General features: G+C 40.4%; 1 protein-coding gene across 2 annotated transcripts in view; it reads right to left on the bottom strand.

The window, feature by feature from the left end:
- LOC108716514 (kinesin-like protein KIF6) overlaps positions 1 to 17,818 on the bottom strand; it is a 142,251-nt gene that overhangs the window by 49,384 nt on the left and 75,049 nt on the right. For both annotated transcript variants that reach the window (XM_018262701.2, XM_018262702.2), the window contains exons 11-13: positions 15,973 to 16,078; positions 14,551 to 14,692; positions 11,757 to 11,966 (exon numbers count right to left, since the gene is read on the bottom strand). In XM_018262701.2, coding sequence (XP_018118190.1) covers positions 11,757 to 11,966; positions 14,551 to 14,692; positions 15,973 to 16,078 — 458 coding nt within the window. The remainder of the gene's footprint in view (positions 1 to 11,756; positions 11,967 to 14,550; positions 14,693 to 15,972; positions 16,079 to 17,818) is intronic.

Here is a 17,818-nt window from a genome sequence, read left to right as displayed (position 1 = left end):
TATAAAAGGAAAGTCCCTATACAAGGAAGGTCACTATACAAGGAAGGTCACTATACAAGGAAGGTCACTATAAAAGGAAAGTCACTATACATGGAAGGTCACTATACAAGGAAGGTCACTATCCAAGGAAGGTCACTATAAAAGGAAAGTCACTATACATGGAAGGTCACTATAAAAGGAAAGTCACTATACATGGAAGGTCACTATACAAGGAAGGTCACTATCCAAGGAAGGTCACTATAAAAGGAAAGTCACTATACATGAAAGGTCACTATAAAAGGAAAGTCACTATACAAGGAAGGTCACTATACAAGGAAGGTCACTATACAAGGAAGGTCACTATACAAGGAAAGTCACTATACAAGGAAGGTCACTATACAAGGAAGGGCACTATATAAAAAAGGTCACTATACAAGGAATGCCATTATATCCTGTAATATATATATATATATATATATATATATATATATATATATATATATATATATATATATAATATATATATATATATATATATATATATATATATATATATATAGTCACTATTCAAGGAAGGTCACTATAGAAGGAAGTCCACTATACAAGGAAGGTGGTTATAAAAGGAAGGTCACTATAAAAGCAAGGTAACTATACAAGAAAGGTCATTATACAAGGAAGGTGGTTCTAAAAAGGTCACTATAAAAGGAAGGTCACTATACAAGGAAGGTCATTATACAAGGAAGTCCACTATACAAGGAAGGTGGTTTTAAAAAGAAGGTAACTATACAAGGAAGGTCACTATACAAGGAAGGTCACTTTATAAAAAGGTCACTATATAAAGAAGGTTACTATACAAGGAATGTCATTATATCCTCTAAATATATATATATGAAAAAAAATGGAGCACTCATGGGAGTTATGAAAGAGTGAAAAAAAAAATTTTTTTTGTCAATGCTTCAGTCCTGCTAAGAGGTCTGCTTACCAGACTGTTGACAAAACATACATTTTTTCACTCATTTATTCGAGTCCATTTTTTCATATGCATATTCATTTCTCATGGATGCACCTGGCCATTTTCCCCAATATTCAGAGTGTGTTACAATCACTTGTTTGTATATATATTATATATATATGAATAGTACATGCTACTGCACCCATATCCTGTGATGATCATATCAGGGCATGACAAGTGCAGGGAGTTATTACAAAAAATACCACAGAAAAAATGTGCTCGGTGAGTCTGTAAATTGGTCCGGGGCGGCTGAGAGAGTAGTTTTGTCCCTGGCACCAGGCCATTACCTTAAAGGACCTACACAAGGCTTCCAAGGGAAACACATGAGGATGTTTTGCCCCCGTCACTGCTTGTATGGAATAACACCGGAGAGTCGGAACGGCAGTGCCCTGGCACGATTGCACCAGGAAATCTGCTCAGTGTCACCCTGCCAGGTACATCTTGTATATGATTTAAAGAAAATAAATAAGAACTGAATCGACTTAACCTGAGAAGCAGAGCCTCCTTTCCCCAAGAATGTGTCTCATATAAGGGGGGACCTGCTTATCTGTGGGATATTGGGGAAAAAGCTCCCAGCATCCTTTGCCAGTAGTAGGTGATATCACAATCACTTATTATCAAGAACATGGACAGGTGTAAGATACAGTACCATGTATCCATACAACAGCAGTAACAGTTACCCTGTTCTTTAATAAGAATATGAGAAGCTATATGGCAGCTTCCAAAACACACAGAGGCACATTTATCAAAGATCGAATTGCAAATTCATGTGAATTTTTTCAAACTCCTTGTATTATATTGAATATATTCGAAATTCAATTGGGGGATTAGTTAATAAAAAAAATCAAACATCTAAAACTCGCACAAATTTTACCGACTCGAAAGCTAGAATAGAATTCGAATCCAATTGAATTCAACTCGATTCAAGTTTTTTCTCCGAAAAAAACCTTGACCTTGGACCTCTCCCATTGACGTACATGAACTCGGCAGGTTTTAGATGGCGATTAGTCGAGTTTGAAAAGGGCCATAGTATGATAAATCTTGAAATTTGATTTTGAATTAAAACTGGAATCGAGTTTGGATAATTCCCAATTCGAATTTGAGAGTTTTGACCATAAATTTTTTTTGAAAATTCAAATTTTCAATTCAACCCTTAATAAATACCCCCATACAGTATACGAATAAATGGGAATATACAGACATGGAATGTTCTATGTGCGCAATAAGCTAGGGCCTTATTCTGCTAGATCCAAACAATGTGCCAACAAAGGTGCAATTCTTACCCTTTTTTAATCTCACTCTAATCGCATCATTATGGGTGCCACGTGGGTGCTGTATGGACATTGTGTTACATGCAATTCAGGAAAACTGTACTTATCACTTGCTCAATGGCAGGTGTAGGTTAAAGAGCCTCAGTTCCAATTAACATCTTTAAAGGCAAAGGGGTGCCAGATGCAGCACTATTAATTGTAAGCCCTGCGGTGGCAAGCTGCAGGTGCGTCCTTCCATGCTGAGTCCATTAAACATTCCTTGATATTTACAGGACTAACTGGCTAAGGTTCTTTTAGTTATCCATTCAATTAAACACAAGGAGTAAATAAAACCAGTTGCCCCTAGAGGGGTTACTAATCTAATCCTTGTACCGCACATATGGGTTATTTTAATTGCTCCTTATTCCGTGTGCATCCGGTGTTCTGTGCTTTAGGGACAGACGATGCGACGGGTTGTAAATGGAACAAAAAAAGCTGTTCAGTGTAAAAATAAAAGCTGGGTAAATATATAGGCTGTGCAAATTAAAACATGTTTTCAATATAGTTAGTTAGTCAAAAATGTAATGTATAAAGTTTGGAGTGACTGGATGTCTAACATAATAGCCAGAACACTACTTTTCAGCTCTCTTGCTTTCCACTGATTGGTTACCAGGCAGTAACCAATCAGAGACTTGAGAGGGGGTCATAACTGTTGCTTTTGAGCTAAATTCGGAGGATCAATTGCAAACTGACTGAACAGTTATGTCCCATGTGGCCCCCCTTCAAGTCGCTGACTAACTCAGAGTTAGAGAGCTGAAAAGCAGGAAGTAGTGTTCTGTAGTGTTACACATACAGTCACTCCAGTCTTTATGCATTACATTTTTGGCTAACTAACACAGCCTATTTTACCCAGTTTTTATTTTTACACTGAACTGTTCTTTTAATGGTACATAAGGATTGTGCCTAGCAGGTGCAGAGCAGCAGCTATATACATTAATAGAATAGGACACAGCGCATTGACTTGCAATTCCAAACAGGCATTTTTGCCCATGATAATATTGCTGGGGTTGGCAGCTGAGGTGACAGTATCCCTGCACAAGGAATATTCTACAATGCCAAGTCCATCAGGGAAATACTGTACAATAGAAACATACAAATAAACTGTGCCCTTGAGCTCTAAACCAACCACTGAAGTTCCCCCCACACAACTTTATAAGGATATGAGGAGCCACTAAGGTTTCCTCTAAAGCAGCAATCCCCATTCAGTGACTCACAAGCAATGTTGCTCACCAACTTCTTGGATGTTGCACCCAGTCTCAAAGAAGGTGCTTATTTTTGAATTCCTGGTTTGGAGGCAATTCTTGGTTGCATAAAAACCAGGCTTATGGCCAAACAGAGCCTTATGTAGGCTATCAGTCCACATAGGGACTATCAAATGGTCAATCAAAGAGCTTATTTGGCACCACCCAGGAACATCTTTCATACTTGTGTTGCTCCCAGACTCTTTTTGCATGTGGCTCAAGGGTAAAAAGGGTTGGGCACCCCTGCTCTAACGATATCAAGGCAAAAATGCTTCAGCTCCCATGACAGATACTCCTAATATACCTAATATATTGGACACCACATTTCCATGATTAGCAGTAATGAGTGCAGCTGTAATAACTAGGCTGGATGAGACGCAGAGAGCCAAGCAGCAGCCTGGCAGAGATCAACAGTAAATGATACAAGGGAAAACTTAAACCCACAAGAGCATTTACCAGATCCACCCAGCGGGGGCCACTGCACCTAAACAAAAAAAAGAGAAATCACGGTTTACCACTTGTATCAGGTCAAAGAGATGAGTAAGGGCAGTGCCCTGTAAAGGATCTGTGTTATTAATATGAAACAAGACCCATGGCACATACAGACACACGCTCTACCTGCACTGGCAGATGGTGAGAAGGGAGCTGGTGCATGTTCCTGCCAATCAGATACCAGCACATCACCAGCATTCTGCCTTTATTTATGTGGTAAAACACAACTTGAAAAGACCTCCCTGACTGTAACGGGAGCAAAATGCCACCCCTAGATCTGCTATCATGTTGCACCACTTCTTAACCCATAACCAGCATGGCCACCTCAGTGATATGGGGGTTTCCTATACTATGCACTGGGAATGTGAGAAACTTCTCCTAGCCACACATAAATACTCCCTTCATCACTGCACATCCAGCACAAGAGGCATCCCCTTTCATTAAAGGGGATGTAAAGGCAAAAAAATAAAATCCCATTTTTACTTTCTTTAATGAAAAAGAAATCTATCTCCAAAATACTTTAATTAAAAAATGTTTTTATAAGAAAAATGTTTTTTTTTATATAAGAAACCTAACTGTATGCAGTGAAACCCCCCCTTCGTTTACTTGCTCGGACCGCCGAGGATAAGAAACTTCAGACGGTCCCTAGCTGCTCTGCAGGGAATCGATCATACTTTCAAACAGCAGGGAAGCAGCTTTGTTTGTTTCCCTGTAGAGCAGCCGGCTACTATGCAGAGATTCGTATCTGCAGCAGTCAGAGCATGTAAATGAAGGGGGAATTTAACCACATAAAGTCAGGTTTTTTATAAAAACAGTACAGATATTATTTGACTTGTGATGTTATGATAATTTACGACGATCCCTAAGAGCCTCCACAAAGAAGCCCAGACCACACTGAGCATGTGCATGGTCTTGGTCTTGCAAAGATGGTTTAACAAAGTTGCAAGATGGTGACCTCCTGTGGCCAACTTTGAAAGCATACATCATTTGTTATATAAGGCTTCTGGTGCAGTAAGTTCATGTTTATGTTTAGTATATAAAAGACAGCATTTCTAGCATAATTCTATTTTAGACTTTAGTTTCCCTTTAAGAACCATGGGAAGCAGAAGATATAAATGCACTCCGGCCGTTTGGGCAAGTGCCCCAATCTTTTATACATCAATTGGGAGTCCACATCTGATTTCCATCTAATTAAGCCCAAGGGACTCGCCCCAGTTCTCAGGCAATAACATGCAAAAAATTCCTTTATCCAAAGATAACTGTCCCAAGGCTTTTTTCAGTAAAAAAATATCATTTTATTTAAATTAGCATTAAAACTCAGATACAAACTGACACCACCAGGCCCACCTTACGCGTTTCGCACCCTCCGGCGCTTAGTCATAGGTGTATCTGTAAACAGCATGTCCTCTGCGGGATTTATACCCTATTAATCCCTCCCATTTTCTTTAAAACCAATCAAAAACTGTGAGGGATTAACCCTACTTTGTTAATTTAATCCCATAATTGCCTGTGTGGGGTGTTTGTATTCTATTGCATGTATCACTGTTTGTAAATTCAAATAGTATTTTAGGTTTAACAATATCTATAAAGTATATACATCATATCACATTGAGACAGTATAATTCCAAAAATAATTTACACTCACTTTTTTTGCACTTGTTATTATTTATAAAAACCGTCACTAGCTCTCTCTTTATTATAGATTACCCCACCTAGAAACCTTAAGCACTATTAACCCCTTCAGATATAACAGGTGACGTCAAACTCATGGTTGAGACCTAGGGGCAAACGTGTACCCAAATGGAAAATCCAAAATACTTCTCTCCTTTCTAAAAGGCTCAACTGGCCACCTCCTCTCTCTCTCCCAATCTGACTCTCTCTATCCCTTGAATGCAGAAAAATTCCAAGTCTCCTCCGTTACAGGCAGTAAAGTGTCTAGTAATATTACTCTTTTCCGCCATTCGTGGATTTTTTATCTGACTCATATGCTCCCTTGCTCTTTCCTTCAATTTTCTAGTTGTGCATCCCACATATTGCATCTGGCATTTAAGGCACGTGATCAGATATATCACATAGGTAGTATTGCAATTGATATATCCTTTTATATCAGTGCCCCAATCTTACCAAAGTGAATGCTTTGACACTCAAATGTCTCTATCAGATATCAGACAGTTTCTCGTTTCTTGCATAAGGCTTTAAAAACAAGGAGTGACCGGCTAGAGGGCTCCACCCTCACCATAGCTTTCTGCCAATGCATTGGCACCTCTTGCGCTCTCAGCGATTGTGCCATAAACCACAATAAGGCGTATGCTTCCTTAGAGAGGCCATGTGTCCAGAAGTGGGATTAGATTAAATATAGATTGGTTTTATAACATCGCTGTGCATTCCAAATGATTTTCTTCCCTTTATTTTTATCCTAAAAAAATGAGTTTTTTTCCAACAAGCATCAGCGAGATCTCCCATGCCAACGGGCAAACTCTCCTCTGTCTCCATAATCAGGCCCGGACTGGCAATCTGTGGATTCTGGCAAATGCCAGAGGGGCTGCTGTAAGTTGCCATTGACAGTCATTATTTATTTGGCTGGTGGGGGGCTGCTTGGGCCTCTGTGAATGCCAGAACCTATTATGAATCCAAGTCCTGATCTGTCCATATATACTGAGGGTGTCACAGAACTATTATATCATACAGGGTGAGGGATGGAGCCTACAAATAAGGTCCAGAATTCCTGGATGCCCCAGTAGCTAGCTACCAGTTCAGCCACAAAATTAATTTGTTATTTCAAATGGTTCAGATAAAATGGGGAAAAAAAGCCTATGTTTTTGACAGGGAATCCCATAACCTGACTGCCCTTACAGTAAAGAAACCCTTCCCCGTGCTGATAGTGAAAACTCCTTTCCTCCCCTCCAATGAATCTCTCATTCCACTCTCTTGGTAGAAATACCCCATAACCTGACTGCCCTTACAGTAATCTAATGAAAGCATCTTGTGCACAGGAAGGCGGATTCAAGTCCATATCTGACCAATTAGAGCTATAAATCTAGCTGCCAAACGGTGCGGATTGGAAGCATTAGTTACACACAATAGTATCAGGGAGCCAAGCAAAGAAAGCTGCTAAGTCTTTTATAATAAGAAGCAAATAAGGTCTGGATACAGACAGCATTTGCCCAGTTCCATTCCTGGCACGGAGATGCCCAACAAGATGTTCCTGGAAAGGAATTGCCCCATATCAGCTCCACACTCCTCAATCATTAATAGCTTGTGGCCTAATGACTAACATGGCAACCATCATGCTCTTATTCTATTTCTCACATTTATTTATGTGCCATTATTATACAGTGTACTCTCTAAATTATGGGTAGATTTAAGTCTGAATGAGAAATCCCAATTCTTGAATGTAAAAAACTTGAATGAATGCAATTGGGGGGGAAGTTATCAGCGGAAAAAAACTCGATTAGCTCGTATTGTGTAGTTTTCTAGTGCAAACCACAGAAAAAAACCCAAACATCATTAAGGCTAAAAACATCTTCAAATGGCTCAAGGGACCTCTGCCATTGACTTCTATATCACCTTGACAGGTTTGAAGTTGGAGTATTTTCAGATTGTGGCCTTTTGCAGCTTCAGGCATGATACATTTTGAAAAATTTGAATTTTTTTATCCCAAAAAATTTGAGTTTTTACTCAAACTCTAATAACCTCTAAAACTCGACCATACGCCATACGCAGAGGATGCATATATGCAAAGGACACACAAGTGAGTAGGCGCAAGAGGAAAAAACTGCTGCCACAGCTTCTGGAACTAGGGGAAGGCGTTAGAAGAGGTACATGCCTGGCTCCCCTCTACCTTTGCACCCTAGGCACGTGTCTCTTCTGCCTACCCCTAATTCTGGCCCTGCCAACTGATTGACCCACAAGCCAAATGGACGGATAACATATGATAGGCCATTGTCTTATTTGATCAAAATTGATACAGGTAATAGAAATAAAAAAATCTGTTGGTTTCCTATTTCATTTGGCTGGGGCCTCAAAGTGCCCCATAGGATCCTCATTTGGTTGCAGAGAGGTACTAGTTTAGAGTAATTAACTGGTTCCAATTGCTGCCTTTAGCGTACCTTAGGCTCTGCCTTTGTCCATATAAGGCGAATACATTAGTATAAGAGAAATAGAGCCAGGCACTGGCAGTTTAACTGCATGACATGTTTTGGGCAAAGCCCTATAACTTGAGAAAGGGCTTTGCCCGAAACATGTCTTGGAAATAAAACTTTGCAGTCAAACTGCGAGTGCCTGGCTCTATTTCACTTATACTAAGGTACCAGTTTAGATACCAGGTGATGGGCAATCAGTAAACACTGAGTATCGTGCCCACTGGCTTATGGCTAACGTTAGCACCGAATACAGAAGTGTTAACAAGTACATTGTGTATATAAAGCAAGAGTGCCATCCAACAATTCCTTGCCACCAAGCTGTGTTCAGGGAAGGGGTGGCAACTTTTTCCCTGGGGTGATTGAGACGTAAGGGTAAAGGCACACGGACATGCAATAAAGCACTCATATCCACCTGTCAACTGTCCATCCAATAGGACCTTTTTCATTTGAAGGAGAACTAAACCCTAAAAATGAGTACGGCTAAAAAGTGCCATATTTTATATACTGAACTCATTGCACCAGCCTAAAGTTTCAGCTTGTCAATAGCAGCAATGATCCAGGACTTCAAACTTGTCACAGGGGGTCACCATCTTGGAAAGTGTCTGTGACACTCACATGCTCAGTGGGCTCTGAGCAGCTGTTGAGAAGCTAAGCTTAGGGCTTGTCACTAATTATCCAGCAGAAAATGAGGTTGGTCTGTTATATAAGTTGAGGCTACAGGGCTGATTATTAAATTCTGATGCTAGTTGCACTGGTTTCTGTGCTGCCATGTAGTAATTATCTGTATTAATTACTAATCAGCCTTATATTGTGACATTTTTATTCTATGTGTACTGTGTATTGTTAGTGGGTCCCTAAGCTCAGTAAGTGACAGCAACACAGAGTATGTGCAGTGAATCAGCAGAAAAGAAGGTGGGGAGCTACTTGGGCATCTTTGGAGACACAGATCTTTACTGCTAAAGGGCTGTGGTTGCCTTGGGCTGGTACAGAAGCACAAAACATAATGTACAACATTTCTAGCTACTTCTTTAGTTACTCATTAGTTCTCCTTTAATAGTATTAGGAGCAGGTGGACACTGGTGTTTTGTCCACTGCTAGCGGTTTGTGGCGGTTAAAATGCCCAGTGCCCTTTCCAGTCCTCCCTTTGTCTTTTCCCACTGATTTCCAATCCCTTTCATTCAAGGAAACCACTTCCTGTCCAGGACGACCAGTTTTAATTTGTGTGTGTGTCAAGTGGACTGGGCCAGATTTCTGCTTGTGGGTATATTACTATTATAGCCTTTCCTTGTTCAGTGTATCCTTCTCCGTCAGCCCATATCAGAAGACAGGCCGGGCCTGGCTCAGCACCACAAAGAGTTAAAGGATGCAGTGAGTCATGGGGGATTTTCGGAGCACTGAATGGTTCCAGGTGATGATTTGGAACACACATACAAGTCACATTAAGGGAAAAAGCTCAGGCCGCTGCTATTTTAAAGAGAACAATATGGCCTTTTTGTTAACTTCCACGTTGAACAAGCAGCGCTTTTCATTATTCCAATAAAATAGAAACAGACACCGAAACTTAAAAAAAAAAAAAAAAAACTACGAAAATAAAAGCTCTGGCTCTGGATGAGTGTGTGTAGGGCCAAATGCACTACATAAATCCCATGGAGAGCCATCAATTTCCTTGCATTCTGCCTTATAGAAGATTCAGGTGCTGCTCAGGTTTAGAGCCAGCGGAGCAGCCTTATCACAAGATGGATGAACTGAAAGCAGAGAGGAAAATATCCCCTGCATAAAAGTATCTTTTCAATACAGGGGCAGTATCCCCCCCTTGTTTAATGTGAGCTCAGTGAATAGGGACTGTGCGAAACATACTTTTTGCCTCTATCTAAGGTTTTTGTTATTACTTGCAGTATACAAGAAATTGAAACTTCTTTCCCGGTTCTATTGAGTCACTGTTTGAGGAGGAGTTGGTAGTACAATATTTGAACCATCCACAGATAAGGCCTCTCTATAATGAATTGCTCCTTATCTCAAAGCCTGACAAAAACTGTGATGTAGGGAAGGTATTTGTTTATACTAGGGATGCACCGAATCCACTATTTTTGATTCGCCGAACCCCCGAATCGTTCGCAAAAGATTGGGCTGAATACAGTACTGAATCCGAATTTGCATATGCAAATTAGGGGTGGGAAGGGGAAAACATTTTTTACTTCCTTGTTTTGTGACAAATAGTCACACGATTTCCCTACCCGCCCATAATTTGCATATGCAAACTAGGATTCAGATTCTGTTTGGCCATGCAGAAGGATTCGGCGAATCCGAATCCTGCTGAAAAAGGCCAAATCCTGGATTCAGTGCATCCCCAGTTTATACAGAGCTAATTTTCTCCATCTAAGGACAAGGACAAGCCCCCAAACCTACATTTTATCTAAAAATGGTCCCACTTTGAATATTCCTAAATATTATATTTAGTCTGCCCACTTTGTTATGCATGTACCATAATTTATAGAGTATTTTTGAGAATGTCCACCATCTTGGATGTACTGACATCAGACTTTCAGCCTATCTGCATGGCAGGGTCAGTGATGACACAGGTCAATGGTATGTGATAGGGATGCACCGAATCCAGGATTCAGTTTGGGATTTGGCCTTTTTCAGCAGGATTCGGATTCGGCCGAATCCTTCTGCTTGGCCGAACCAAATCCAAATTTGCATATGCAAATTAGGATTCGGATTCCGTATTCGACCGAATCTTTCGCAAATGATTCGGGGGTTTGGCCGAATCCAAAATAGTGGATTCGGTGCATCCCTATTATGTGATCACAGCTGGAAGAAGGCTCAAGTAATTGCTAGAGATGTAAAATGGATTAGGAAATTGTGCCACCCACCCAACTGCCATGAACAAGTCTGAATTGTTCCCTTTAAACGAATCTTCTGCTTTGCTGGCAGGGTCTGCCCCCTGCTTCTGGCTCTTTTAACATGATTTCCCTATAATTACAGATAATAATTCCTGATCAATTATTTTATATGAACCTGGCACAACACTGAATGAGAAAAGTCTTGAGGGACCCGGTTATGTATGTGATGACTATGTATTAAATATCCTTATATTCGTGGCTTGGGTTTTGTTCTGGCAAAGTTGAGAGTCGCTGCAGAAACAGCCCCCTCTTTAAGCTGCCATACATAATGATTTTCGGGAAGTGATAGAATACCTTTGCCTCAATCCATACAGAACAGACTTTCCATGGGATTTAGTCGGATCATGAGTGGGCACGCACGTGCCAGTGCCGGGAATAATGTTAGATCCAGATGTAGGTTGCTGTCCATCTCTCTCAGTCTGCGTATCCCCCATTTGATATTGCTGGCTGGAGACCACTCTGCATCTGGAAGGAGCTTACATGTCTTACTTACAGCTCTTTGGCTGCAGCTCCTTTCCAGGGACTATACAATAGCGGTTTTGGAAGGGAACGTCAGTTCAGAGATTCTGATGTGATGTCTCTAAAGCACATTTGGTTTTATAGGTGCTCTGATATCTGGAACGGGGGATATAGACTCATGTCATGTTGTTTTAGTTCTGACTCTGTACGTTACGCACCTGTTTTCCTGGGAAAAGAATGTGACCTCCATTCCTGAGATCCGTTGTCATCTTCTACACCCGCAGACGACTTGGGACCTGTGTCTAAACTTCGGAACTGTGCTCGGCTGTCTGAGTGCTGCGTGGGGGCATTAAAGCCAGAAGATGTCATTTCAAACACTGCGTCTTGAGTCTTCTTCTTCTCCTTCTTTAGCATGTTTACCAGGATATCTGAAAGCCTTGCATAGGAAAAACAAAATGGCAGCTCCCTCCCACACATATAGAAAAGTCACTGCATGAAAGATTTCCAAACAAGGGTGAAATTCCTGTAAGTTTAAAGCTGGCCATAGACGTTACTATTACGATCTTTCCTAGTAAAGATATTTCCAAGAAAGATCATTTGTTGCAATTCACACGTGTAGAGCTGAATCATCAGATATACATATAGAAACAACAAAATTCTACCTGTATCTGACAATTCAGCACTAACAATGGCCGATGTTCATGTGCCTTCAAAGGCACCCGATGAAAATTTTCCGGCCAGTCCGATTGACGAGCCGTTATCAGATATGTTTTTACTGTTTAGATTTTATCAAGTAACTGTAATGAAACCTCACTGTGATAAAATAAACCATTAAAGGGCATGTTCACTTTTAAATTAACTTTTAGTATGATGTAGAGAGGGATATTCTGCGACAATTTGCAATTGGTTTTCATTTTTTATCATTTGTGGTTTTTGAGTTATTTAGCTTTTTTATTCAGCAGCTCTCCAGTTTGTAATTTCAGCAATCTGGTGTCTAGGGTCTAATTTAACCGAGAAACCATGCACTTATTTCAATCAGATACTGGAATATGAATAGGAGAGGCCCTGAATAGAAAGATGAGTAATAAAAGTTAGCAATAACATTAAAGTTGTAGATATACAGAGCATTTGTTATTTAGATGGGGTCAGTGACCCCCATTTGAAAACTGGAAAGAGTCAAAAAAAGAAGGCAAATAATTAAAAAACTATAAAAAAAATAAATAACGAAGACCAATTGAAAAGTTGCCAATCTATATCATGCTAAAATTTAACTTAAAGGTGAACCACCCCTTTTAAAGTTCAACTTCCCCTTGCATTAGAGCTCAGGGTACATCCAGGCAAGCAGTGCTTCTCTGCCTGAGCACAAGTAGCACTGGGGATCACTGCTTTGGATGGCTAGTCATTTTAACCCCTCAGGTGCCATTTGTTGTATAATCTACTGAGCCAAAAAAAAAAGTGTTAAAGGGATACTGTCATGAGAAAAACTTTTTGCAAAAGAGCGAACTTTTTTTTTATATTTAATTTTGAAATCTGACATGGGGCTAGACATATTGTTAGTTTCCAAGCTGCCCCCAGTCATGTGACTTGTGCTCTATAAACTTTAGTCATTCTTTACTGCTGTACTGCAAGTTGCAGTGATATCACCCCCTCCCTTTCCCCCCAGCAGCCTAACAACAAAACAATGGGAAGGTAACCAGATAACAGCTCCCTAACACAAGATAACAGCTGCCTGGTAGATCTAAGAACAACACTCAATAGTAAAATCCAGGTCCCACTGCGGCACATTCAGTTACATTGAGTAGGAGAAACAACAGTCTGCCAGAAAGCAGTTCCATCCTAAAGTGCTGGCTCTTTCTGAAAACACATGACAAGGCAAAATGACCTGAGATGGCTGCCTACACACCAATATTACAACACTTGCTGGTTCAGGAATGACATTTTATATGGTAGAGTGAATTATTGGAAGTGTAAACAGTAGGGATGCACTACTTTGGATTCAGCCGAAGCCCACAAATCCTTTGCGAAAGATTGGGCCGAATACCGAAGCGAATCCTAATTTGCATATGCAAATAAGGGGTGGGAAGGGGAAAAACATTTTTTACTTTGTTGTTTTGTGACAAAATTCACACAATTTCTCTCCCCGCCCCTGATTTGCATATGCAAATCAGAATTCAGTTTGGTCAGGCAGAAGGATTCAGCTGAATCCAAATCCTGTTGAAAAAGGCAGAATCCTGGCCGAATCCCGGATTCGGTGCATCCATAGTAAAAAGTAGGGATGCACCGAATCCACTATTTGGGATTCGGCTGAATCCCCGAATCCTTTGTGAAAGATTAGGCCGAATACTGAACCGAATCTGAACCCTAATTTGCATATGTAAATTATGGGTAGGAAAGGAAAAAGTGGAAAAAATTCTTCTTTTGTGACAAAAAGTCATGTGATTTCCCTACCCGCCCCTAACTTACATATGTAAATTAGGATTTGGTTCGGTCAGGCACAAGGATTCGGCCGAATCCGAATCCTGCTGAAAAAGGCCGACTCCCGAACCGAATCCTGGATTCGGTGCATCGCTAGTAAAAAGTGTAATTTAGAGATAAAAACAACATCAAAAAAAGGTGCCAATGTTGCAGATTCACCCCAATGCCCTGGGCATGGCACTAGACAGGCCCCAAAACAGCCTTGACTCTTCATGAATATCAGGGTGTTCGCATAGGGAACAATGGCTTCTGGTGCTCAAGTAGTTTGCCATGGCCACATAAAAGGAAAATGTAGAGTTGCATTGTGTTATAAAATTACTTATTTCACATCTGAGAGAAACATGTTTTGTGGTATTCATGTAACTGTCTTGGTTTGGCTCCAGCCAAAAACACAGCAGCCATATCTTGCTTTATGGAAGGGATTCTCAGCATCCCAATTAGACACGGAAAGAACCCATAAATCCAAAACCTGTGGGTACATTTGTGCCTCAGGTTCATCTCACTACTCACGTGCTCATTTCTGCACAACAAGGATACTTATTTCATTGTCTCTCTGCTGCAGAAGGTCTCGGAGCTTCTTGATCTCCTCGGGCCGGGCTACAGAACTGCTGGGTCTCTCAGTCACATTCACTGGAGATGAAGCTCTGCTCTCATCCACCTTCTTTCCATGCAGAAGCGTCTGTATAGTGAGGATTAAGGTTTGGTGAATGAATGGAATGTACATATATACTTAAAGACGTGTACCATCCCAACATTTGTGCGTGACAATACCGATGCAATCAGCTGGTACCTCTTACTGTTGATGAATGAAGGTAATTTGTTGCTATGGGTTAATAGATTGAAAAGAATCCCGCCTCATTACTATAAATGATTACATAAGACCCTATATGTGCTAATATGACGGACATGTTAATTTTGCACCCTCCTTCCTAACAAAGGCCTAAGCACAGAGCTGTAATTTGTGTAGAAATAGTTGAGTCCAGCGTGCGTTCAAGGCTCTACAAGATGGCGCCCTACAAGATATACTAGCAGTTCCCTGCCTGACAGTCGGCTGTGTATGACATCATAATATTGTTACACTCAGGCCCACAAACATTTATACTGGTAAATTACCAAATACATATATAATACACAAAATGAGCATCCTCGAAATATATATTCTTAAAAACAATGTTTAGTGATGTGATTTGTGTCACATGACTCAATTAAATTTGTGCAGTATAGAAAAAAAATAATGTGGCTCCAGTTGTAAATCATGATCATATTGGAAATCACCTTGGTGTTCTATGACATGTAAAAAAGCACCTTGTACCTTTATATGGTTATTGAACTCATCAATGACCTCTGATATCCTTAGAGTTTACAGTAGGGGGTACCGTTATAATACCTGACTGATACCACTTGTATAACTCAGCCTTTTGCCTTTAGTTCCCTGTATAACTCAGCCTCCAGCCTTGTGCCTTTATATGGTCACAGAACCCCTCAGTGACTTCTAATATCCTTATCATTTACAGTAGGGGGGACATTATTCCTTATAATACATGAGTGATACTCAGAGTTCCCTGTATAACTCAGCCTGCAGCCTTGTGCCTTTATATGGTCACAGAACCCCTCAGTGACTTCTAATATCCTTATCATTAACAGTAGGGGGTACAATATCTCTTATAATACATGAGTGATACTCTGGGTTACCTGTATAACTCAGCCTGCAACCTTGTGCCTTTATATGGTCACAGAACCCCTCAGTGACTTCTAATATCCTTATCATTAACAGTAGGGGGTACAATATCTCTTATAATACATGAGTGATACTCTGAGTTACCTGTATAACTCAGCCTGCAACCTTGTGCCTTTATATGGTCACATAACCCCTCAGTACTATTTTACATAATAATATGATATTTTACAACAGAGGGTACATTATTCCATGTAAGAAGCACAGCAGAGAATAAGAGTTACCTTTATAAAGGCAAAGCCGTGCTGAATCTTGCGCATGTCGGCTCCTATATTCAGGGTGCTTTCTGGGTCTCTGTCTTCAAGGAATGTCCGTACTTGTTCCTCCAGTCTGTAGGGGGATCAGAAATTTGTCCAGAATAAAATGGCCATTAGGGTGTATTTCTGCAGATCCATTCCTACAGCCCCACTCAGCACAGTGGCTGCACAGATACTGGACCCAATTACAGAGTAGAAGATATTGCCGATATAACACAAATACAGCTTGGCTACTGAAACTTTGTACCATATTGCTAACAGTGCCACTAATATTTATTTTTTATTTTCCCGTTTCTCCATTTATCAGATGTAAAAATTGAGAGATCTCTAATATTTTTCTGTTAATTCTTTAATTTCTCTTGTACCTATAAAGATGATTTTGACCCTTCTTCAAGATTTCCCCTGGTCCCATTCTGGCTCCTCATATTATATTATTCTCTTCTCCTCTTGTGTCATAATCTATTTCAAAAAGCTATCAGAGGGTGGAGCCTAGGGGTTGTGGGGGTGGTGTGATGTTAATGGGGTGTGTGGCAAAACAAAACAAATAGACCAGTGAAAGCAGCAGCGGGAACATCAAAAAATCGTGACCATGATAGAGATAAAAGTCAATACAAAGAAATTCTACAAAATTCAGGAAGGATCAAATAGGTACACAGTGTACAGAAAGATACAGTATGAATACAGTATAAATATAGCAGCATAGGTATTCCCCTGTACTAAGCATAATTCAGCAAGAACAGTCCAGTGAGTTTGCTCATATTCTGTACAGAGAGATCCCATAAAACTATGGCAGTATAGGTATTCCCCTGTACTAAGCATAATTCAGCAGGAACAGCCCCTAAGTTTGCTCATAGTCTGTACAGAGAGATCCCATAAAACTATGTCAGCATAGGTATTCCCCTGTACTAAGCACAATTCAGCAGGAACAGTCCCTAAGTTTGCTCATAGTCTGTAAAGAGAGATCCCATAAAACTATGTCAGCATAGGTATTCCCTGTACTAAGCATAATTCAGCAGGAACAGCCCCTAAGTTTGCTCATAGTCTGTACAGAGAGATCCCATATAACTATGGCAGCATTGGTATTCCTCTGTAACAGGTGCAATATGGTAGTATGAATGTTTAGGCCCCATATAAATATATATTCAGAGTGGTGAATTATACTAATATGCCCCAAAACTGTAGTCCCTGGCACCTCTAGTCAAAAAGGAGTTAATACCATAGAATTGCAACTGTTTCATTTTCATGTGTTTCTAATGTGCACAAAAATACATGAAAAGCGGTTGGAAAGGAAAGAGAACAAAGAAGCGCTCAGAGGAATTAGCCCTTTAACAAAATAACTTTTCCCAAACTTATAAATCCTTCCTACTCCCAAATTAGATGCAAATTTACTGAAAATGAAGCGAAACACAGAGCTGAGTAACAGCGAGGGGCCAGAATCATGGCTGGTGTTAATTGGGAACACTTCCTTGGGACACTATTTTGGAACATGCTGAGGGGCACATGTGGGGCCTGTATTCTCAGGGCTAATGTGATGAGATGGGCATTGACTGATGGCTCGGAGCTGCCAGGCCACAAGCAGTCCTACGGACCAATAGAACAATGGGCTATTCGCTTCATGCCTAAATCATTTCTGCTGAGGCCAAACAAATAGAGACAAAAGCTTTAAAGGAGAAGGAAAGCTAATGTCAAAAGATTAGCCACAATAGGGCAAGTTATAACACTATATTTATTCTGTAGAATGCTTTACCATACCTGAATAAACAGCTCGAGACACTGCCTCTGTTTGTTTAGGATAGCAGCTGCCATATTAGCT

This window comes from Xenopus laevis, chromosome 5L (genome assembly GCF_017654675.1).
Source record: "Xenopus laevis strain J_2021 chromosome 5L, Xenopus_laevis_v10.1, whole genome shotgun sequence".
Lineage (NCBI taxonomy): Eukaryota > Metazoa > Chordata > Amphibia > Anura > Pipidae > Xenopus > Xenopus laevis.
The sequence above is the reverse complement of the archived record's forward strand: the minus strand, read 5'-3'. Positions and strand labels throughout refer to the sequence as shown.